Here is a 25,336-nt window from a genome sequence, read left to right as displayed (position 1 = left end):
GCCAACATTGGTAATTACTAGTACCGACTAAGCATGTTGGCATTGTATGAGCTATATTAGTTTGTTTAAAGGGCGAAATTAATTGCAATAACTTATATCAAAATACAGAGTGAAATAGTGAAAAATAAGCCTAAACATTTGATTTTTACCATTGAAACAACGTTCTCTAATCTGTATCAAAACGTTTCCACCCTAAAAATAAATATGTTATCGATATCAAGTTCAGGGATCGGAACCGGTTTTTTGCAAAAACATCGAAATAACCATATATTTCGGTTTATTTTATACTCTAAATGTAGGACTCAGTTGTGTTTTCAGATAACGACTTCGTATTATTAGATTGCCTAATTAGAAATGAAGTAATTAACAAAGAACGAAAAAATACCGTTTTCGTTCCCATACAAAAAATACCGGTTTCCGATCCCTGATCAAGTTCGACAAATATGTCATTTAAATGGTTTCTTTTATTGAAATATGAAGTTATCATAATTCCGAAAAACGTTAGACAAATTACTTTACCCGAATTTATGTTGCTATTCTTCTTGTAGCGAAACTTTTTAAGGTGAAAAAGCGATTTTCATTCCGGCTGTCTGCATAGGACAAGTGAACATTCCAAACAGAATAGATTAAAAAAATAAATCATCCATTGTCTAACACCCCAAAATAACAAACATTTGTTTTGAATTCATATACGTTTAACCACAAACATTTGTAATTATTACCTACTATAACACCACCCTGTGATGACAAGCTTTAGGCAAACATTAATTTAATTAATAAAATTACATCGCATGTTAGTTACCAGTATAAATGCACAAATATTCTTTGATGCAGTATTTCACGCAATGAACTCTGTTTTGTTTCAAAGAACTGTAAAGCAGTCTACTGCAAAATTATATCTCAGTTAAAACTTTGATCGTTATAAAGTTTACAAAGAATTGCGACTAGAATTCTTCGACCGCGAAATAGAGGTCCGTTTCTCGGTTTACCTGTGAAATGACTAATTTACTAATATAACTTATTACAACTGTTGTACAAACGCCAACACGGTATGTTACGATACGCTCATAATAAGTAGTGTTTGCGTTTTGGCCTATGTATAGTGCGATCGCATTTTGTTATATGTATATACTTTAGTTGCTTTTTTTTAGGGAAGAAATCCCTCATAAGGGATGTTCGTCTTTGTACTTTCAAATGTATGCCTGTTGCTACCTATCCTTGTTTAGTACAATAAAATGGTATTTCTTTATTAGTTACATACGTATAAACATATATTTGCAAAGAATACGAGTATTCAGTATATAGTGATAAAATTGCTTTTTTATACAAAATTGAATATAAAGTGCTGGGTATCAGATAATATATGTCCGGAACACGTGAAAACTCATTCATCGACCTTGAGTGCGTTATTGTGATACCAACATATTTTGATAAGCAGCTGCCTTTTTATAGGTTGGCTGTCACGGCGACGTAGTCGCGTATGACGCTTGACTACCCTAATCGTAATAATAATATGTTGTTCCACTATGCTGTTCGGCATGTATGGCAAATACGGCATTATCTGAGTACTGACAATCTGAGCCGTATTTTAAAACAGTTACTGGCGATGCCGTGCGACAGGCAAATCATGGTATCGGTGGAAACGGCGCGAGCAACAAGTTGTTCTTACACCTGCTCACCGACAAACAGGCCCGCCTGCATGCATATGTATGTGTTTACGTACATATAGCCTTGTAGCATGGTCTGACAATGTCATGCGACGGGTAGAGCAGGATCAGCGGCGACGGCGTCGGCGAGGGACTGTTCTTGCACCTGCTCGCCACAAACACGCCCGCCATTATGATCAGCATCATTATCGTGATGATATGTATGTGTTTACGTACATGTAGCATGGTGCGGAGGTGTCATGCCGGGGGTAGACCTGGATCGGCAGCGACGGCGTCGGCCAGGGACTGTCCTTGCACTTGCGCGCCATGAACACGCTAGCCATTATGAACAGTATCATTATCAAGATGCATATGTGTACGTACATGTAGCATGGTCCGGCGATGTCATGAGGCGGGTAGACCAGGATCGGCGGCGACGGCGTCGGCAAGGGACTGTTCTTGCGTCTGCGCGCCACAAACACGCCCGCCATTATGAGAAGTAGCACTAAAGCTGCGCTTGCTCCTCCCAACGCGACAAGGGCTGCTTCTGTAGAAAAAAAAACTAGGTTAGTAACTAACTAACTAGATAAGATAATATTTATTCATTCAACTTATGCTACTTTAATTTTTACAATGCTCATTATGCAATCTTATCGTACTAGAACATTCATATATTTTAAAACTTTATTTAAGTAAAGTTAAAACTTTAATACCAAATAAAGTTTTATTTTTTGTATTAATCAGTATACCAAGTTATTAGGGGAAGTACTGCTTGGTTTGAAGTATGAGATCCTATCCTAGAGGTACTTTCTTGAATTTAAATGTAATCACCTAATGACCTAAACTAGTGAAAACCCCCGTATTTATATATATACATACGTTTATTATAATTTTTAACTGATTTACTACTGCGTATTGATTTGATTTAATTTAATTTATTTATAACATTTTCACCACTTGCTGGCGGTTTGACAAGAGCGATACAAACAAGTTGTAATCCGAACCATTTATGCCGTACAAACTCAACTTATTTAAGCACAATTTGTGACAAATGACGTCAAAAGCTTTAGATAAATCGCACAGTATGCCAGCCATTTTGTATCTGTTGTCTAGGCCAGTCATTATGCAGTCGACGATTTAATTTGCTGCCGCGGTAGTGGACCTTTTTTTATAAAAGCATATTGATTGTCAGTAAGTAAAGCATTCATTTCCAAGTGAGTAATTAGTGACGATGATAATATGGACTCCACAAGTTTCGAAATGGTGGGTACGATCGTAATGGGCCTATAATTGTTTACATTACTCTTGTCACCTTCTCCTTTATACATTGGATATACTAGAATGTCCTTGATAAATATGTATTAATTAAAATACGCGTTTAATAAATAAAAATCACTATCACTATGCAACGGTTATAAATTAAACAACGAAAAAATTTTTTTTCAAACATTTTCTGCAACTGCTCGCTTATTTCTTAACTTAATGCTAAACAACGAACTTTGTAAGAATATATTATCTCTAGTGTATAAGTTGAAGTAGGTAATAATAACAGTTTTAATAATTATAAACTTACCTTAACCCCCCCTTACTTTATCGCTTAACTTAGAAAATGAGTAAAATGAGTAAACGAGTTCTTAAAATTAGAACCCACGCAAAGTACGTATGCTTTTAACATTATTGTGTGTCATGCTCAGGGCGAATTACGCTAGCTGGATGTCCACTGGGGCGCATCGCTTAACGTAGGCATGTGGGTATGAAACAGGAAAATCGCATACCTGGGGGTTTCCAGAAAAAAATGTACTCGTTTTGCCTTAATTATCCTTATGGCCTGTTTTACAATGTCCTAGTAAAATATTGGATAACTAATCAACAAATAAATTAACTGCCAGATAAAACTTCATGCAAAACTTTGCACTTTTTCTACCAGTTAAGCTTATGTGAAACGCCAACCATGACTTTATTCGTCAGATAAGTGGCAAGTAGCTTATTTAAGACTTTACCTGGACATTGTGAAACAGGCCCTTAATTTTCCATACAAAGTTTATTAGTCAGTTTTGTACCCAACCCAAAACTTGCTAGGTTTTAAAAGAAGTACAGGGTAAGTAAACTTTGGTTACCGAGCATCATTAGGTATGTCCCTGCACATTTAAGATGAAAGTGGAGGACCCGCGCGAAATCGCCTTTTCATAAAAAAGTAGTGCTCATTTTCAGAGAGGAATATGGGGACTACTTTTGTATGGAAAAGAGGCTGTCCCCGTTCCTCTTAATTAACATAAGAGGCTCCCATTCTAAAATATATGCAAACGCTTAAGAAATGTTAATTTTATGGATACGAGGTTTCATTGAGAATGTAGCCGCGGCATAATAAATTCTCGGCCTAGATTGGTCTATTGAAGAAACCTCTGAAATACATTAAATTTAAAGCTTAGTAATTAATTATAGTCGAGCTGAATGTGCCTTTTTGCTGCTTTAATATAAGAAGCATCGTTACTCAATAGATCCCCCACTTAGCGACCCAAAGAAGACCCCTAAAATTCAATGAAACCATCACACGTCTCATAAAAGCACTTCGACGCGTGTAAGCCGCTTAATGATTGTTTTTTGGCCTAAAAGCATATCTGCGGAACAAGTGGTTTTTGACACTTTCTATTCCCATGTAGTGTTGAGAAAGGTTCCTACAAATGTTCCCGACTCAATAAAATACTGGAGATTTTTTAATGTCAATTTTTTTTTTATACTACCTCGGTGGCAAATAAGCATACAGCCCGCCTGATGGTAAGCAGTCTCCGTAGCCTATGTACGCCTGCAACTCCAGAGGAGTTACATGAGCGTTGCCGACCCTAACCCCCCTTGTTGAGCTCTGGCAACCTTACTCACTGGCAGGAACACAACACTATGAGTAGGGTCTAGTGTTATTTGGCTGCTGTTTTCTATAAGGTGGAGGTACTTCCCCAGTTGGGCTCTGCTTTAGATCTGGAATGACATCCACTGGCTGTACCCTACCGCACAAAGCGAGATGATATTCACAATGCATGGGCATTGTGAATGTCATCTCACCTCAATTTTTAATTCAAAATTATAACCAAAATCATTTTTTGAGCGTGTGAATAATGCGGTGGAAGTTTGTATGGGGAATCAATAACCACTGAACCGATTTACATTAAATTTGGTATGATCTACATTTACAATTTAGTTGTAAATGATACGAAACATGACGTCATGATTTCAAAACTAAACTTAAACAGTATTAACTTCAGGAATTCAGCTTCGGCGAAAAAGCCGCTTCGGGGTGATTTTTGAGATAAAAATTAACTTATGTCCTATCTTGGGACACAAATATCTCTAGTTCAAATTTCAACTAAATGAAAAGGTATTTGTTTAAAGTTTATATATTTTTACTTTGGAATGGTGTCAATTTGAATTGAATTTAGCACACCTGATTTATACAAAAACTATACCAAACATTGTCTAGTAGCTTCACTAATGTGGATATCAAGATAAAATTGAATTAGGGGAGGATACTTTTTCAAGAGAGGATATCTCCGAATTTATTCAAGATAATAATTATTTCCTTCACCGAAAAGCTAGTGGTAAATATCAAATGCACACATCTGCGAAGAAATTTAAAGGTGTATGTGAAGTCCCCAATCCGCATTGGGCTAGCGTGGGGACTATAGCCCGAGCCCTCTTGCACATGAGAGGAGGCCTGTGCCCAGCAGTGGACGTATATAGGCTGAATTATTATTATTAATAATAATAATTATTTGTTTTATAATGGGGTAAAGTTGTTGTTCAACCGCTCTTCAACATAACATTAGAATTCTTATAAGGCGATATTTAATCTAAATCAGTTCCTAGATTAAAACAAACTAAATTAACCAGTAGATTCCAATAATCATTATTGTTTCATTTATGAATAAATATTGTACAAATTAAAATAAACAATGAGTATTATCTAAATATCTGAACACGCCTCTATTGTCAAGCCGTTAAAGTGCTTCAGATATTTTTAGCACCTTGGCCGCCCCAATATATTTGATGGCGACTGTACCATCTTCTACATTTTGTCGTAAATTCATTATTATTTCTATAAATGAAAATCGAAGCGAACAATATTATCAGATATATTTTTAGCAGTCTTTATGATAAATGTATTTAATGTTCTCTCATTTGGGTACCTTATTTCCACGAACAAAGGAAAGTTCCCGGAACCATTCAGACATCACTATTCCCATAACCGTCGTTATCCTCCATCCCCGGCCGCCCAAAAACTTTCGCCTCTTATCGCGCAGTTTCCAAGGACTTAGCAAGACGGCCTCAATGTCGAGAGCTCAGGATTCCCTCGGTCGTAACTTTTGTGACGTGAGAAGCAAGTAGCACTAATGATAGATAATTCAGACTTTTTTGTTTCCACTTTTTGTTTGTCCTTTTTTTTATACTTGAATACAATTATCATTCATTATTATACAAAGCTTACTGTGTCCCACTGCTAGGCAAAGGTCTCCCCCACTTTTTCCTTTCGTCTCTGTTTAGGGCTATGTCTGGCCAGTCTCTCAAAAGGGAGTCCAAGTTATCCCACCTTCGCCGACGAGGTCTACCGGCTACTCGGTTAGACTCGTGGGGCTCCCACTCAGCTATCTTGGCCCACAAGTCGTCCGGCATTCGGCAGACATGACCAGACCAGTCCCATTTCAACTTAGCCGCTTGAAAACAATATATTTTTAGCTTACGCGGGACTGGTGCTCGCGAAATGCAATCACAGTCGTCTCATTCACTCACTCTTGGTTGTAGCAAAGTATGTAAATCATTAAAAAAATACTACTGAATCAGCCATTCGTTCATCTATGACCCTTAAAATTATCATAAAACTGAAAGACAGAACTTATCAGCAACATTCTAAGCGCATCTACTTTAATAGAGTGGAGAACGACGTAAAGCATTTCAGGCGAACATTTATAGCGTCGTTATGGCGTTAGGAATATGATATGGCGTCATGAACATTTTTATGAACATCATTAACTACGAAGGTTTTATAGGTTTGTAATAATTTAACGAGGGCAAACGCAAATTTTTCTCTATAACCTGTTGCAATACGAGTATTATATTTAGAGATTAAACGAACTTACCTGCATGTAAGTGAAGTTCTATCCTAATTATGCGAAGGTTTCGTCCGAAGATATTAGCATAAGAGACACATGTAGTATCGCGTAGCGCATGCCATTTCACACTATTTTGAGAATTTTAAGGTTTTTTTTTTTTTTTTTTGTAAGGTAGATTGCCTACCAGCTCCCAACTGTCTACCTGTACTTCATTTCTTTGAGAGTATAACCAGCAGGTTTGTCATATTTTTACGATCAATGGGGTGTAATACTAGTAACACGATGCGGAGGGGGGGTTGCTAATATCTTCGGACGAAACCTTCGCATAATTAGGATAGAACTTCACTTACAGGTAAGTTCGTTTAATCTCTAATTATACTCGGTTTCGTCCTCTATATTAGCATAAGAGACACATGTAGACTTTTAGAGACAATGATCGTAAAAGTATGAGCAATAGAATGAAATACCTTAAGGTACCTACCTACTCATAAATCATTATTTATTGATTTACTTTATAAATGGATGTTTACATTGATTGAGTATGTATGTATATATATATTGACTAAGAGGTAATCTTTATTTCTTAATATAATCTTTGAGATTTACTTAACATTTCAATATATTTAACTTCTCATGATTGTTAAGCCAAAGCAATCATCGTCATTTGGATCAACAGAACCATTATAATTTTTTTTTTTTTTTTTTAACTATTTACTTAATTACTTGTTTATGAGGCTTTTTAAAACTTATAAAAATAAGTTCTGTTTGATTTCTAATATTATTAGTCTTTTGTAAATATGAGTTAACTGTTCTTGTCGGACAAATCTCTGGCTTCCCATTAAAAAACGGCATGATCAGTAATGGTTGTGTGGAACCGATTCACAATGTTTTAATTAGATCTGGGTTTTAATTTTATCTGAGATATTTCAATATAACATGTTTTAATATTAGCCAGTGTTTGTACTCTATGAGCTGTTAATGTTATGACAGTCGAAAGTGTTATTAATTTTTAAGGTATCTGCCCGTGAGTTAAATCTTCATTGGGACACCATTTTGCCAAAAAGTATTAACACGATTGATGGATCCCAAGTTTCATTATATTTAGGAAGCGGAGGTCTAGAGCGAAATACTCCTTCTAAAATCGCTTTAAATCATCGATATCGGAGAGTTTTTGTTAGCAATCAGTGAGAGGGCAGATCTATAAGAATTTAATTTTACATATTAGGCACCATTAGTAGACAAAATTGTTAAAAATCGTAATTATGATTTTCTGGAATTTATATAAGTATTATAAATGTTCTTTATACAATAAATTTACCTATTTTTAAAACACCCTTCATACTGTTTATATGAATTAATAGATAATGAATATAATAGTATATGCGTCGAAGATGGTGGGATACCACTTCTTAGCATCGCTTCGCGGATAAATTTCTGCCGGCGGCTGGAAGTAGCAGACAAAATGAGATTATTAGTTGCATCCAGTAATAAAAGTTTTGTAACTAATAAACTTTTGAAAAGTGGATACCATGGCTGTGTGAGCCTCGTGGAAACATCATTATACCTCCGGCTTTATCGTAAGTAATTTTTCTTATTGATTTTAAATGAATGGGAGAAAGGCATAGAAGTAAAAGTTAAACCAGGAGACTGTAAATGCATTTATCGCATACGCGTCGGGGTCTAAGGGCTAAGCCAAGATATATGAAACGGGTATTTGGTATTTATTTACAGCCAAATTCATTTACAATATTTTTAAAATGCGTAGTTAGCAAGTTCCCACTCTGTATCAGGATGACTCCTGATTCGCTATAAAATGATCCGCAGAGCGAATAAGTATATGAGGCGAACACAAATAGTTTTTCATTTCGCAATATTGCCAAAGTTGCTTAGTGATTTCTGTCAAATAAGGGAAAAATGCCTCTCATTCGATTAAATACTCGTATTATTAATGCGATGAAGAATTTGTTTATTGTACAAGTTCCTAAATTATAATTTTAGACTTATAAATCCCGACATAATTCCTAGCTGAATTATATGGTTTTTGATTGCATCTATACGTATATACTTAATTAAGCAAAATGATTATCCAATTTTTAGATTTGTGTACCAACTAACCTTTGCTGCATTTCTAAAAATAGAGGTGGTTCCCTGATCCCTATAAGACAGGTTTACCTAGTTTAGGGCTCAGGACACTATTCCTAGGCTTTCCAACAACAATAGAATGCTTCTAAAAATGTAATACTTTTCTACTGTGTAATAAGCTGCAATTTTGATACCTAAATAAATCATTTTTCATTTTCATTTTTTCATTTTCATCTGTCACGTATGCATTACATGGACCTCTTGCCTTCTGTTCTCATCATAGTTGAGGCTGATTTTACAACTAGAATTTTCTATTTTATTTTCTTACATTTCAAAGTCAACGGGTAAGTTGTTTGGGATAGTCATGAAGATATTGTAATTGTCTTGATTTTTTTTTTTTTTAGTTCAATAATTTGAAAAATTTCGTATAATGCCAGCCATATTCGACGGCTGGACATGCAGATGTTAGAAGATCTACAAAACTTGCGAAATCTATTTTTTGTATCGTTTAACTGTAGAGAGATTTTTAATTTCATTTTTTATTTTTAATATTTTATCTTTGGTAAGGTAACTTCCAGTTAATCAGACTTTATTATATATCCCAAAAAACTTGCAAAACTTTGAAGGGTCAACAAGGATTGCTCTTTTCTTTATTTATAATAAAGCCTCGAGAAGTAAGAAGATTTTTGGTATTTTTTAAGAAATTAATCATAATCTTTACCGATAACCAATAAGTCATCACGACATAAGGTAGATAGGTAACCACATGACCTTACCAACTTTACTACTGGTTTCATCACTTTTGTGAAAACAAAAGGAGCACTGTTTAACCCGAACGAAAGGACATTAAATTCGAAGATATTATTTTCAAATTGGAATCTGAAGTATTTTTTGTCATTTTTGTGTATTTTAATATGGAAATAAGCACTCTTTCAATTTAATGTGCAATATAATATATAATGTGCAATATAATCTAATAGCAGTCCTTTGAAATTAACTTTAAAGCAGTGCTCAAATCCTCCAAATTGAAATGAGGTGTATCTATGAATTTATTCAAAGATTTAAGATTTATAATAAATCGCAATTTTTCATTCAATTTTGTTATAAGAAAAAATAGGCGACAAAAAATGATCGACGTGCGCCTCACGTTGTGAGATTGCTCCAATTGACAGTCATTGTCAGATAGATTCACGTATATGATTTTTCTTGATTGGAGTAGTTTCTTGTACTTGGTGATACTATTTGTGAAACTGGTTAAGAAAATGGAATTTTATAAACCTTGATAAGACAAGACAATACTAGAGGATCATCTGTGAGCATTAGCTATTGAGTATAAAACTTAGCTAATCTACCTCCTGGTATTACCGTTGTTAACGATGTCTGTGGCTCGTCGATGTCGTGGCCCAGGTGCCGCAGGGCCGCTGACGTATCGAGTTCGCACGAAGCGGTTTCTTGATGTGAGCTGGACTCGGTTCCAGTTCAAATTTTGATTTGTATGAGGTATATTAGCCTTTTTAGCCTGAGCTTTAGGCGCCGGAATCTTAAGGTCTGCTCTAGATATAGTAATGGCTTGAGCCAATTGCATAGTGTCAGCCAAGTTTTCGCTAAATAAAAACTTGTCCATTTTAGTATTTTGAAGCTCACCGTCATTTCTTTCTTCATGGCGTGCATTTAAAAATAATGTTTGGTAATGGTATTTGCATGTTGACAATCACATAAGATTTTACTTGAAACTATCAAAAGTTTCAGTAAAGGTGTATAATTATCTTTACTTGACATAACGAGCGTTATAGCCTTTCTTAGGCAGCTTATAGCAGAGGTAAGTTGTTTTTGTTTAGTTTTCTCAATAGCTTTGTCGCGTTTATCAGAACTTATCAGGTGTCAAATATCTCTCTTTGGATTATTTGCGCAACTCTTTCGTTAATACGTTTATTGCACAATGTTCTGATCTAATCAATACATAGTATTTCCATCAAATTATCATCTAACGCTTCTTCTGTTTCAGGTAACGGCTGGTTAGTGTTCTCGATGACGGGAGTAGCTGTAGAGTCTAGGGACGACGCGGCAGGAGCAGCTGATGCAGCAAGATTAGCTGGCGCGGCAGGAGCCGGCTGCGGGTCTACTGGCGGCGCGATGGCGGCATGCCTCGACATGGCGGCCACAGGCGGAGAAACGTCATAGGATATGGAACTTGTAGCTGTCTGGTTCAACCCCGAAAATTGCTGTGCCGCTGACGCATCATAGGTTTCATCCTCAGGAATCACCCATGCGTCTAAAAGATCCGTGTCTGAGAAGGAGCCACAGCCTTATCTCCACGGTGTAGTATAAAAACTGTGTAAGTGGCAGTCGCAAGTTTATTCAACAAGAACTGCCCCCGAACACCCCGAGAGTTGCTGTGCCGGTGACGCATCATAGGTATCATCCTCAAGAATCACCCATGCGTCTAAAAGGTCCGTGTCTGAGAAGGAGACACAGCCTTATGTCCAAGGTGTAGTATAATAACTATGTAAGTGGCAGTCGCAAGTTTATTTAACAAGAACTGCCCCCGAACTGTTATTCCACACTTTTTAGTGTACTACGACCATTGTACGTGATACTAAAATAAACACGTATAAAAAAATGTAACGTATTTTTATTCACAAGTTAAATTATTGACTGAACAGTCCCATTGCATAGCAAGTACTGTCCGTAGCCGTAACTGTGCTGTTTACGTTTATATATTGCTTTCCTATATACACTGTACTTGTACATGAAGAAATGATTAACTTTATTCAAGAAGAAACAGTCCCATTGTACTGCCCGCAACTCGAATATAAAAGTAGGTTGGCAACTACGTGCAAAATCCGATAATAAAATTAAATACTTAAACGTTTAAGGTTTAAAGTTACATTTGTTTATGAATTGAACTGCTATTCGTGTTTTTTTTTTTTTTTTTTTTTTTTATAAACACGACCAATTTTATAATCAGTTCATTCTGCTATTCATAAGCAAATAAGTTTGAGAATGCTGTTTACGTTAATCTTAACACAATTAAAATAAGGTTGCCTATCGCATACCTGAGTCATCCTGCGAGTTCGATGAGTCACGATGTTTGTCGTAATTTCTTCTAAAGCCGTTGGATTTTCTTTAAAAGATAATCGTAACTATCCTTATCCTTTTCACGATTACGTTTAGGCATCTTAAAACGTTAATCACTGATATTTAATCACTCTAAACACGGGAGCGCGGTGTGAAACGGCGGGGCACTAAAAAGCGAATGAAGTACAGGTAGACAGTTGGGAGCTGGTAGGCAATCTACCTTACAAAAAAAAAAAAAAACCTTAAAATTATCAAAATAGTGTGAAATGGCATGCGCTACGCGATACTACATGTGTCTCTTATGCTAATATAGAGGACGAAACCGAGTATAATATTTGGTTTTCACATTAATCTTGTTATTAATTCACGACATCAGTACCTTGTTGAATATCCGTATTTAAACAAAATATAAAAAAGCATGGCAAGTTCCTTGAATAGCTTTTTGAAATATAATATATTAATTATGTACGTAACAAATTAGATCTAGTCAAGATTGTTGTTTTCGTTGAAATTCTAAAACGACCGTTAATACTCGTACCTATCCAATTTAAACGTTTTCAAGTTAATATACTTTCTAGTATAGCCTCGTGCTGTATATATATATTTTTTTAAGTTTTACTTCGATGCAGTACGAGTATAGTAGATTCCAAATACAAAAACAAAACTATTGGTCTGGGTTGTGAGAAAAATAATTATACGAAAATCCGTTATTGCTCAATGTTATTTTTATAAATTCCAACAAATGCGTACGTCATCGCAAGATATCGATACTACGATGGATTGCGTAGGTAAGCTTGTTAAATACCCATCGAAGTGTTTTCAACATAAACGTTTTGTCTTATACCTTAAAGAAACAAATACATGCCTCAGGTGCTGTTTAGTAACGCTACAATATGAAACCCCTTTAACCGTTTGAATGTGTTTGTTCTATAGAAACACAAATATTGAACGATATTGAACGTAGAAGCAATATATTGGCTCGGTTTACTTTATTTGCGAATAAATAAACATAGCCATCTTTAAAAAAATAAAGGCAATTTAAATTCACTTTTAGTGCCTACCTATATAGTGTGGAAAAAAATAATGGGCCCTGGAGGGAAAGTGCCTTAAAATCTTAAGTTAGCTCAATTTTTGCACTTGGTCGATTCAATTAGGTTTTACATTTGTCTGGCGTACAAAATATCCATGAAATCGAATAAGTATTTGGTATTTTTAGAGTTTTCAGTCGTTTTGATTCCCGATATTAAATGCAGTTTCGTTTCTTTTTATAAATAAAAGAGTTTCCTTTAAGTAAAATGAGATAACTTAAGGCGTTAAGGCACTTTCCCTCCAGGGCCCATTCAATTTTTCCACCCTGTATAGGTACTAAAATAAACCTTTTTTGTAGTTCAGTACACATCTAATAATAACAATACCTAATAACAAAATAAGTGTGAATCAACTTTTCTTGACACTCGTTGCCATGGTTACGGTCACCTGGCTCACTCTTAAAATCCTGGTTTTATGATATTTAAAATAACCAAACAAACATTTTTATGGAAGTTACGGGTCGAAAAAGAAGAGTTTCGCGCTCAGTGAATGGACCTATGAGTATCTGAAGAGTGCAAACCTCAATATCTATAATAATAATGAAATCCAGTAACTGTACATAAAATAATGGCAGTTATGTGAGTTACATATAATCTCTTCCCTTCAGCGTATTAGTAGAATGTTTAATATTTTTTCTAATAAACTATGCCTGACGGGACAGAATACTGTAAAAAAAGTTGATCCACCCATAATGAATAAACGTTCTGAATTCGGCACACGTAGGGATAGCATCTATAAAACTTAAAAGTATTTAAATATTAAAAAGAAAACTTCAAAAGGTGTCTTAAAAGTCTATCAAAAGGTTCGTGTTCATTACGCATGTTGAAGGTCGTGCATGAATAAATAGTAAAAAATAATATATTGAATCAATATAGCTTTCTTTGCTTTATTCAATGTGACTTACAGCCCAATTCGAACTTTAAGATACGTCAAGTATTAGTCTAGATACGATATGGATCGGATATGTCAGTGTCAAAAGTGACGGTTTTGTTTGAAGATATCTGATCCATATCGTATCTAGACTTCCGGTTCGATTTGGAGTCAACGGCCGGAACTCCACGTTCTATTTGTAAAGTCCAGCGATCGCTTTACAAGTGCTGAGTACAGTACACTTGTACTAACCGTACAATTTTAGTCGTATCTGAAGCTCATAATTTGATACTAGGGAATTATAAAAGAAGAAGATGAAGATTATAAAATCACCGTACACTGTCTTGTATTAACCGTACAAAGTTCCCAATACCTTGAATACTGGCGTAATAGTCCCAATGGACTGAAGCCATATTTTTTAAAAGAAGTGAAGTTAAGTGATATCGTATCTAGACCTAATATTTAAAAAAAAGAAAGAAAATAAATTTATTTAACGCCACAACTTAATCAGTGTCTTACCTGAGCGAATAACTCGCGAACGCGAAGCGGCGCGGCGCAGCGCGGGTGAATTCAATCCTTTGATACCTATGGAAGTGTCTTACGTGGGCGATCTCCGATCGGCAATCCGTGGCGCTGATTTTCACGTATATTAAAGTTCGAATCGGGTCGTTAGGACCAGTTGCGCCAACCACAAATGATAGACTGATAAGCGCCACTCCGCAGTATAATATATAATTCAGCCTAAGGAGTGTACAGAAATAAAACTCTAAACTTCAAATGAAAAAAAAAACTGATGCGATTAAGAATTTTAGGTTTTTAGAATAATTACAATAAAAAGCGACTTTTAATTTATTTAATTGGCAGTTAGTTTTTTTTCTGTAAGAGTGATAGGCAGCTTTTTCCTAACACATTCAATGGCAGCTTTTTACGGACCCGTTTTTCATATTTGCCTGCATCAGCCCATCACCTGCTGGAATTGTTAATGTTTTTTGGGTGTTTCATTCTTCTCTTTTAATACACTTTTGATTTGAGCCCAATAATAGTTGAGAGAACGGTACTCCAGGACGTTTGGTGATCTTGCCCTGTTCTTCGATAATTACCAATAAAGCGATTTTTGTACGAAGGATTTTGTATGATTTTCGGCTTGGCCTAAAATTAAATAACTTAAATTTTCGATAACTTTAGCTATCTCATCTTTGTACGAAGAATTGAACTGATTGTCGTCGTAGTTCGTTCCACTTTAACCGCTTATGTATCCCAGTTTTTACGATAAATATGACAGACATGCATCGTTGTCGCAAATTCTATTATAGTAATCTATCTGACGTGCCTAGGGGTCACTTGTTCCTAGAGGTCTGCTGCTTCGAGGCTTCTGTTCAAAAGACAAAATACTCGTACTAAATTAGTTATTTTATATGAAATTCATGGAACTTCGAAGTGTTTTGAAATCAAGCATATATAGGATGTTACCATTTTATTTGCTATTTGGAAAAGACCAATTTTAAGTGATCTCATCAATTTATTTTATTTGCCGGTGTAACGTTGCTTAGTGTAAAATCTGAATTATTTATATTGGAATATATGATATAATAATTAAACTTATTATCGCGGTAAAAAAGTCGTAGAAACAAAATTACAGCTGTTTGAAATTTACACTTTTATATCGGTATGTACGTCCCACTGCTGGGCACAGGCCTCCTCTCGTGCGCGAGAGGGCTCGGGCTATAGTCCCCACGCTAGCCCAATGCGGATTGGGGACTCCACATACACCTTTGAATTTCATCGCAGATGTATGCAGGTTTCCTCACGATGTTTTCCTTCACCGGAAACCTAGTGGTAATAAATATGACATTTCGTACATAAGTTCCGAAAAATTCACTGGTACGAGCCAAGATTTGAACCCGCGCCCACCCTATTGAAAGTCGGACGTCATATCCACTCGGCCACCACCGCTTCGAACACCGCAGTGAACTATAAAATTTCCATGTAATAAAATTTTGCGAATTTGGTGCAATTGACCCTTAGTCATATTTGTTTGGTCAGATGCATATATAAGCATCCCGCTTAACATTAGACTATGGTCTATACGCTTCTTAAGTCGTTGCTGAACTAGTACTGTAGTTGCAGGTGTACATAGGCTACGGAGACTGCTTACCATCCGGCAGGCCGTATGCTTGTTTGCCACCGACGTAGTATAAAAAAAAAAGTACGACAATGCTTCGGTCCACAACCACAAATGTTACGTCTCAAATTGAGAGCATTAGTGATAGAAAAGCCGGTGACCGAGCTGGCGGTGGGCGTAGCCTACGTCACCGAGTTTTAATAAACAAAGAGTTAAATTAACTCAAGTTTTCGTGTTTAATAACCCTACCACCTGACTTGCCACACGATTTGATGTCTTTTTGTAATAGGAAATGCTATTATTACCTCTCAAATTTATAGCATTACCGATACAGAAGCCGACGACCGAGCTGGTGGTGGGCGTAGCCTGTGACTTTGGGTGCGAATGAATAACGACAGTTTAACAGGGCCGACTGCTTTTTAAGACAGAAGGCAAACAAGCAGATGAATCTGATACTAAGCAACTGCCGTCGCTCATGGACACCAGCAACACAAGGTGTCGTATGTGTTGTAAAAAACTATTATTACCTCTCAAATTGACAGCATTAGCGATAGAGAAGCCTGTGAAGGAGCTGGCGGTGGGCGTAGCCTGTGAGACCGGGTTGGGCGCGGATGGCAGGCTCTGGTATACCCGCGACGTCACTGGGTCGTCGTACTCAGGCGGGCTCGGGTCATAGTACACCTCGGGCTCGGCGCGCTCCCCCGCGTTTTCCGACTCGTACTCTATCAAAAATAAACATACTTTCATCAGCAGTTCCATGTCACCAGAGAACACTGTTTATGCAAATGCTGGGTTATATTATAATCGGTTGTGAGCTGCGACCTGTAGAGGAGAACATCCGGACATACGAAAACAGATTTCCCGAATCAAAACAGAGACTTTTGCTAACGCTTTGGTCAATAAAAATAAAAATCGTTATAAAAGTATGCCTATACAAGGAGACCCCTCAATTCCTGGTGGAACCCATTATGAAAACTCGACTCGGACAAACATGTTGCTTTAAAATTTAAATTGCTAAACAAACTTAAAGAAGAAGACAAATCGCTAAAGGAATACGCGTCATAAAAAGTTCCCTTGTAGTTTTCATCAGCAGTTCCGCTTTTTTGAATATTGACTAACTTGTTGATGAAAATGCAAAAATCACTATATTATTAATATTAGTATTACCTATAAAATTTGAGAAATTCCCTCGATTATAGATCTCATCATCAGAACTGGCATAAATGAGACCAATCTGTAAGTATATTTTTTCAAATAAATAAATAATTTTCCAAATCGCTTGAGAAATTAAAAGTAAAAAATAAACATATAACCGAAATGAAATCCTTTTGGAATTATGAAATCGGGTAAATATATAAATATATAGCTACAAAATCCTCTTCCACGTTTTCACTCTTGCATCCTAAAGGCGTTCATGGAACTGCTTGGTACATGTTGGCCCACGCTCTAAGTTTTGGATATATCGGAGGTAAGTTCCGAGAATCCTATTGGTAAGATTTTCATTTCAATTTTCTATCAAGCTGAATCCAAACTTCCGACAGTACTTACTGAATAGTTACACTACCGCATCAATGTTATATGCTTTATCAAAAATACTCATCGTACATATCGACCTAAGAACTGAGAACATCTAACATTAGTATCTTAGGAAATATTTAGTTGTTATTTTCATTATAATTTAGAAAAAAAAAAACAGTTAGGGGACATAAAACCGTTTGTTAGTCGTATACCTCGAAATCAAAAAATCCTTGTAGCTTTTCACCTATTCGCGTTTCACCGTGATAGCGTATTTTGCTGTAGCGTGTAATATCGGTGGTATATTTTGTTACTCGCCTATATTTTTAATAGATTTTTACAACAGTAGCAATTTTTAATGTAGCATGTATTTTCAATAGCCTATTTATTTAGCCGCATATATTTTCAATAGGTGTTTACAACAGTAGCTAATTTTGATGTAGCATGTATTATCAATAGCCTATTTAGTTAGCCGCAAAAAAAAATTGTTGCATTTTACCTGGGTCGCATATTGTTGTACTCTATTGTATTAATCGTAAAAAAAATTGGCTATATCACTGGGATATAATAAAAATACGGTCGCTTATTGACCTCATTGTTACAGCCATACATTAACTAGCTTTGGAGAATTTGTTATTTAGGAAATCTACCTCTAAGGTTACATATATCACACTCAAAACCAGGAGATAAACTACAAGTGCGAAATGCATTTACAAAACAAAACTATAGAGGTATAGTGCTTAAAGGAAATGTCGCGATATGTAATAACGCATTATATACAAATATCTATCGAGGTGAAAAGCGACTACAGTGGAGAAAGGCAGGGTAGTAAATATACTTTAAATTTTATACACCATTGTATAGTTTCTATTTTTCTCCGTGAGCTTCTACGGATTATCGTCTTATCTATTGTTTAAAAACCGCAAAGGCGCGTGCCACTATGAACAAATGGTGAGGCCGCATAGGTAGCGTTTATTGAATTACTACTCTATTGAGCACGGAATAAGATTCATTATGAACTAATACAGAATTCTAACAGAATAGCTGTCTGATCTCTATTGGTGCGTCTAAGGTAGGCGACTAAACGCTCTCAAACCAGCTTAACTTGTGACACTGCGATCCGAAACAAAGATACGTATTCGAAGACCTCGCTTGCACTGGTAATGCGAGCGCACGGCTAGCTAGCGCCAAGGAAGCAATGTTATGTTTCTCGAAGAGCAGGTAAAAAACAGGGCCGGATTTTCACACAAATATATTTGGGTGGTTTTACGTTCTTTAATTTAAAGAGATAAAACATAACACTATTTAAATAGTAGGTACACATCTAACAGAATGAATATTTTGTTTTATATTTATTTATTTCATCGGTACAATATTGTGTAGCTAAGTATATATAACTTTATTTTTTGTTGACTAATAATAATGTTAATTTATTTATTCAAGATAACAATGATCTTATTTTGTTAGTACAGTCTTAAAAATAATAATAATATAAATTTGTATAAGTAAATGTTTTACTAAATGTTGTAGTCTATTATAAAATTATATCTTTATTTTAATGTATTATAATATAGAGGTTAGTGTTAGAAGTCTGAAGAGTTAGCGTTATTCGACTGTAGGTAAAATCACAGAAAACAATGTTAAAATAGTTTTAAATATATACCTATATATTATAATACATTAAAATAAAGATATAATTTTATAATAGACTACAACATTTAGTAAAACATTTACTTATACAAATTTATATTATTATTATTTTTAAGACTATACTAACAAAATAAGATCATTGTTATCTTGAATGAATAAATTAACATTGTTATTAGTCAACAAAAAATAAAGTTATATATATAACTACACAATATTGTACGTATGAAATAAATAAATATAAAACAAAATATTCATTCTGTTAGATGTGTACCTACTATTTAAATAGTGTTATGTTTTATCTCTTTAAATTAAAGAACGTAAAACCACCCAAATATATTTGTGTGAAAATCCGGCCCTGTTTTTTACCCGCTCTTTGAGAAACATAACATTGCTTCCTTGGCGCTAGCTAGCCGTGCGCTCGCATTACCAGTGCAAGCGAGGTCTTCGAATACGTATCTTTGTTTCGGATCGCAGTGTCACAAGTTAAGCTGGTTTGAGAGCGTTTAGTCGCCTACCTTAGACGCACCAATAGAGATCAGACAGCTATTCTGTTAGAATTCTGTATTAGTTCATAATGAATCTTATTCCGTGCTAAATAGAGTAGTAATTCAATAAACGCTACCTATGCGGCCTCACCATTTTTTCATAGTGGCACGCGCCTTTGCGGTTTTTAAACAATAGATAAGACGATAATCCGTAGAAGCTCACGGAGAAAAATAGAAACTATAATTGGCGACCAGAAATCATACTACAAGAAAAAAAAAACTGTTTAGAAATTATGAGATCGCGGCGAAACGCGAATAGGTGAAAAGCTACAAGGAATAATTGATTTCGAGGTATACGACTAACAAATGCATAAAACATATATTACTTTAGATCGGGATGTTATAAAGTGCAAAACTATGATGGTTACTGGTCAAAATGCCCTGTTCATGCCCGAGTCGACGAGAGCGACCGGCGCGGGCGTGACAGGACTTGCGCACATTCGCATTCGCAAAACATTCGCTTTATTTGATGCGAATGAGAATATCGATCCGAATTTTTAAAATTATGCCGATATTCGTATAAATACAAATGCGAATGCGAATATTCGTGACATCCCTAGTTCTCACCCTAACAACATTTGTAATAAATGAATGTTAGTTACTACTATCTGTAGGTATCTATTTACTGGTTATTTACCTCTGGGTAGGTAGTTACTTAACAAAAACCAGAGTTTATTTTCAAAGAGAAATGCAAATCACGATTATTACGTAGATAAAACTTAAATCTCACGCCAACCCGCAACTCAAGTATGTACATTCTATTTTTAAAAAACATTGTGGCTAGAAAGGAAATCGACTTTGTTCACATTTCCGTAAATATTAAATAAAGGTTTTCATAAAACCTTTCAAGTGCGGTCTAGTAGCTTTTAATAATTGATATGTAGTGTGAAGGTTGGAAACCTTCACAGTCTCGTGGCAGATAACTGGCAACGATTATTTGAATTCAGAACTATCGCCCTGCTGAAGGAATAAAGATCTGCAGGCGATTCATTCTGAAAGCGGCAAGCATTAATGGTAGTCGATATTTATGTTATTGTTATTACTGTTTGAAGAAAAAATATTATTATACATTATCAGAATTTTACCTCGAGCCTTTACATTCCCCACCGCAGATAGACCGTATCCCTTTACAGTAGCGCTATATTGTTGTAGGTCTGCAATGAATGTATGCCTTATCAGTTACGTAGGTACTCAATTTTGGACGTAGGTAAGTGATATCGGTCTAAGAGGCGATTGTCGGGAAAAAATTTAAAGAAATTTACTTTTCACCGCCCCAACTGGTAAAGGCCTTCTTGATTGTTCAAAAACTAATGAGAAAGTTGCATTTTATCCACATGTGAGGAAAAGTAATCAGATGCAAATTTTGAGTCGTTTCCTTGTGTTAGCTGGTAGAATTGACTTTTAAATGATGATTTTGGATGATAAATTTTTAATTAAGTTCATTTGGATTTGATTTGGTTTGATTTTGGTATTTCATAGTTAGTATTTTCCTCGCGTAGGTGTGGTGAAAAATGTTGTGTTTCACTCGGAGGCAAAGTTTGTTTAACCCTCGTGCCTTGAAACCCTCGCAACGCTCAAGATTCCACTTCTCGAACCACTCGCTACGCTCATGGTGCAATTTTAGAATCTTTCGCTTGCTCGGGTATCAATATTAGCACGAGCGGTTAAACAACAACTTTGCCCACTTGTAAAACAAATAACTATTTATTGCCTATCTTATCTACTCGTAGACAATGCACGTAACATAATATATCTTTTTATTATTATTTTAGTAAGTTAAAATTAAAATGGAAACATCCCAGTTAATACTATTTTTTACCTAGACCTTACGGAAAAGTCAATTTAACTATTAAAAAATTATAATAGTAGTAGTGATAAGTAGTTTTATTCAGGGAAAACGCGTTGTTATTAAAGACGGATATATACGGAAACATATACCTATTTATACGTACATTAAGAGACTGAATAACGGTTCAAAAAGATCGTTTAGGTAATATCTTAAATATCTGGGCTACGATATTAGGTATTCCCGAAATTAATAAACATATTTTATCCTAGGTCCTCTGAATTATTTATTATAAGGAGCACTCAAACCCCTTAGTGTAAATATTATAAATTTCAATAAATGGTTTTAAATATTTTATTTTGTTGTGTTAGAATGAATTGCCTACGACTACCTACGCTTTGAAGGCTGTTATTAAAAGTTTTCTCATCATAAAGCTTACAAAAAGCGAAGAAACTTCTGCCCATAAATATGTTTTTATTTTTTAATCACAACTGCAATATACGACAACTTTGAATATACGAGCTTTTTGTTTAATCGTGTTCCATTGCAAAGTAGTTCCATTTTTTTTATAGTTTCTTGCTATCTAATTTTCTAAACTTTTTCTCAACTGTAAGCTTATTCCTAGTCGAATTAACTTTTGATTTCGATTTTTATATTTCGAGTTTCATAACAAAATCACCTTTCTAAATGTATCGATTGAGAATTTGTATGCATTATAGTAGTTTATGTCACTGCTTCATAATTAAAGTTTTAATGCCTAGTTACCAGTATGTACAGTTACTTTTTGCTTTATCTACACACATATTATAAGTTCTACTGCGGCATTTGATCACACTCAATTAAATGTCATTTCGACTGGTAAATAGGTTCTAAAAGTGAGGTGTAATCAAATTCCTTTATTTTTCAGAGATGTTAGAAATTTGAATCATTTTCACAGATAAGAAATTTCATGTAACTACACAAGGTACCATTATGGTGGCTATTATTTAAGGTTTTTGAGTGTGATATGTCTTGATGAAATGATTTGAATAGGGCTTAATGTATGAAAATCTTAAAAAACACGTTTTAAGGTAGAACGAGAATTTGGTATACTTCTGTGTGTTACAATATTATTATTGTCGTACCTCTGTTGTTATACTCCTCCTGGTCTGTCAACGATTCTTGAGGGTCGACAGGCGGCGCATACCAGGGCCTCCTAGAGTATATCTTCTTCGTGTTGACCGCCCGCACCTCACCACCATTCCAGCCTGACGGTGGCAAGCTTAACATCTCTTATCATCTGATGATACCTGTCGACAAGATAAGAAAGTCTTAAATATAATTTAATTGTTGTTTTAAGACAGCAGTTTAGGAGGAGGAATACTAAGGCAACCATTAAGACAAGTTTGAGTCTATTAGGTTTAAGGTGTGTTAATTAAATAATTTAATATTTTCACCCCTACCTTATGTAAGAAAAACGAAGATTCTTAAAATATTAACTATTTTTTTTTGTTTTTCCTTTTTAATGATAGCCCTGACTAACGACACAAAAAAAACTGAATATTACCATAAAGTGGTAGGTGACTTTTTAGATGTTACGACCTTCAAACAGTTACGTCCTGCTGAATGCTTCCACGTCCATCTTGGTAAACGAATAGATCGCAACTGAATGTCGTCATCGTGTAGTGGTGTTTCAACCATCGAATAGCCATCTCGCTGGACCAGCGCTGGGCCATCGTGTAGAGGAGCCATAAAATGATCGTCGAATGTCAGTTTTACTCATTGTATAGATATACAGAACACAATGATGGATTGGATGTACTGCATGTGATCGCTAAATTGCCTTGATAATGGTTAAGATATTATTTTGCGCTCCGCTTTTACAGTGTTTACATTTCCCTTCAAGCTTAATTGATCAAAGTGATATTTTTAGCAAAAGTCTGGAGAAAATATAAACAAATGAAATACGACCCCTGACGTTGTCATAAAAATAAAATTTGTTGCTATAATATTCAAGGAAAAAAAGACACTCGGAAAAAAGCGGGCGCAGTAGCAATTTTCCGAGATACACAATTATGACTCCCAGACCCCTATTGTCAAATGCAAATAATGATAACTTTGTTTGTTTGTTTGTTTGTTTAAACTTTATTGCACAAATTTACAAAAAGAGTACAAATGGCGGACTTAACGCCTTGAGGCATTCTCTACCAGTCAACCATTGGGCTAAACAGAAATAGTTAGTTTGGTGCAGGATTGTAACTTTGTATTTGTCATAATCAGTATTCATCATCTTTGTCATCTTTTTACCTAGTATAAAGGGGTCGCAATATAACTGTTAGTATTATACCGAACTACATCTTATTTGGACGATGAAGATACGTAACTAGAAAACTAGGTACATAGTAGAATTTCCATTATGTGGTCGCGTAGATTCTTTCGTCAACCAACGATGTTTTAAATTAGTCCATCCATCCTAAGTACAACCCATCTATCAACTCTTTTAAGGCCAAATGCGGTTATTTTGCAAACCAGCTTCTGTAATAACTTCTATTTTCCTTGTTACCAGTTTCCTGTTTCACGTCTCAAGCAAATTACCTTTATAAATATGGCAGAAAAGGCTGCTGAAAAGTGAAACACTATAATTATTCAAGTTAGCCCGAGTAATGAAAATGAATGTTATATTGTTTATTAAGGCTTTTCGGGATTATGTAACGTCTCTTAGTTGGGTTCTCTCATATGTTAAGTTTTTTTCTGAATTTGAATGACTGTTTTCCATCGCCTAAGTTATTATTATTTGTTTTAGTATACGGGTCAAAATGATTTAAGAATTTTCAAAGTACCCATGTAGTATCAAACAACAGTGACAGTCCGATTCGAACTGTAAGATACGTCAAACATTTGCTAATGATAATTTAGATATGTCAGTGTCAAAAGTGAAGTTCAAACAAAAAATTATACAGGGTGAAATTGTTATGTTTGGCCATATGCTGAGGAGTGAATATGTGGGTCATACTGAACAACTTTAACTATGGGGCCAACCCCGAAATCGCGGAAAAAAATCAGCTGATCCATTGAAAACATTGAAACCATTGAAAACATTGAAATGTGATTCACACGATGTTTATGACACCAGATTTAATTTTATCGTGATTTCCGGATAACATAGTAAAAATTGTTCAGTAACCTACATATCCACTCCTCAGTGTATGGTCAAAAATAATAATTTCAGTGTAAGTATATCATTTAATATTTGCTACGTTAGTAAAAATGTCAAGAAATATCCTCGCAAAGTGTTCAGTACTGCGTGCAAGCATGACGCGTGCTACCAACGGTGCCAATGCCAATAACACGCGATTTGAGTTGAAATATCTGAAATGTTAGTCACCTTATATCTTTCAAGATGGAGCCTATGGAATCGTATTTACAGTAAAAAATGTGAATTTATTCCCCATCCTTTCAACTTGGTCGGATCAGTAAATACGCATTAGTTTTAGTAGAACCCATTCGGTCAGTAGTTTTATTGTTATGTGTTTCTTGCGCTTGATATCTAAGTATCTTACGTAGGTACTATTTATATAACGCAAAACTTGTTTTACAGCCTAAGCTATGTACCATGTTCAATAATTAATATACTCAATAATATATATTTATTTGTTTAATCGAAGTATAGCTACCACACTAAAAATAACCTTTTTGTTCTGAGACGCGCTTGAGAACTCTGACCAAACACAAGGTAACTCATACTTTACCACCTGTTACCGAGAAAACTTTATGTAGTCGTGTAACAGTGATGTGTTTGAATATAGGTAATATTTGCTTGATATAAAATCTCATCCAAAATAAGAAGGAATCACGACTCTTTCTGGGCATGTCTT

The 25,336-nt window shown here is 35.3% G+C and overlaps 1 protein-coding gene across 2 annotated transcripts in view; it reads right to left on the bottom strand.

Annotated features, from left to right (window-relative positions):
* LOC133526720 (synaptotagmin-15-like) overlaps positions 1-25,336 on the bottom strand; it is a 105,534-nt gene that overhangs the window by 53,298 nt on the left and 26,900 nt on the right. For both annotated transcript variants that reach the window (XM_061863441.1, XM_061863442.1), the window contains exons 2-4: positions 22,607-22,771; positions 16,514-16,708; positions 2,031-2,193 (exon numbers count right to left, since the gene is read on the bottom strand). In XM_061863441.1, coding sequence (XP_061719425.1) covers positions 2,031-2,193; positions 16,514-16,708; positions 22,607-22,751 — 503 coding nt within the window. In that variant the 5' untranslated portion in view covers positions 22,752-22,771. The remainder of the gene's footprint in view (positions 1-2,030; positions 2,194-16,513; positions 16,709-22,606; positions 22,772-25,336) is intronic.

The sequence above is a fragment of the Cydia pomonella genome, chromosome 16, assembly GCF_033807575.1.
Source record: "Cydia pomonella isolate Wapato2018A chromosome 16, ilCydPomo1, whole genome shotgun sequence".
Taxonomy (NCBI): Eukaryota; Metazoa; Arthropoda; class Insecta; order Lepidoptera; family Tortricidae; genus Cydia; species Cydia pomonella.
The sequence above is the reverse complement of the archived record's forward strand: the minus strand, read 5'-3'. Positions and strand labels throughout refer to the sequence as shown.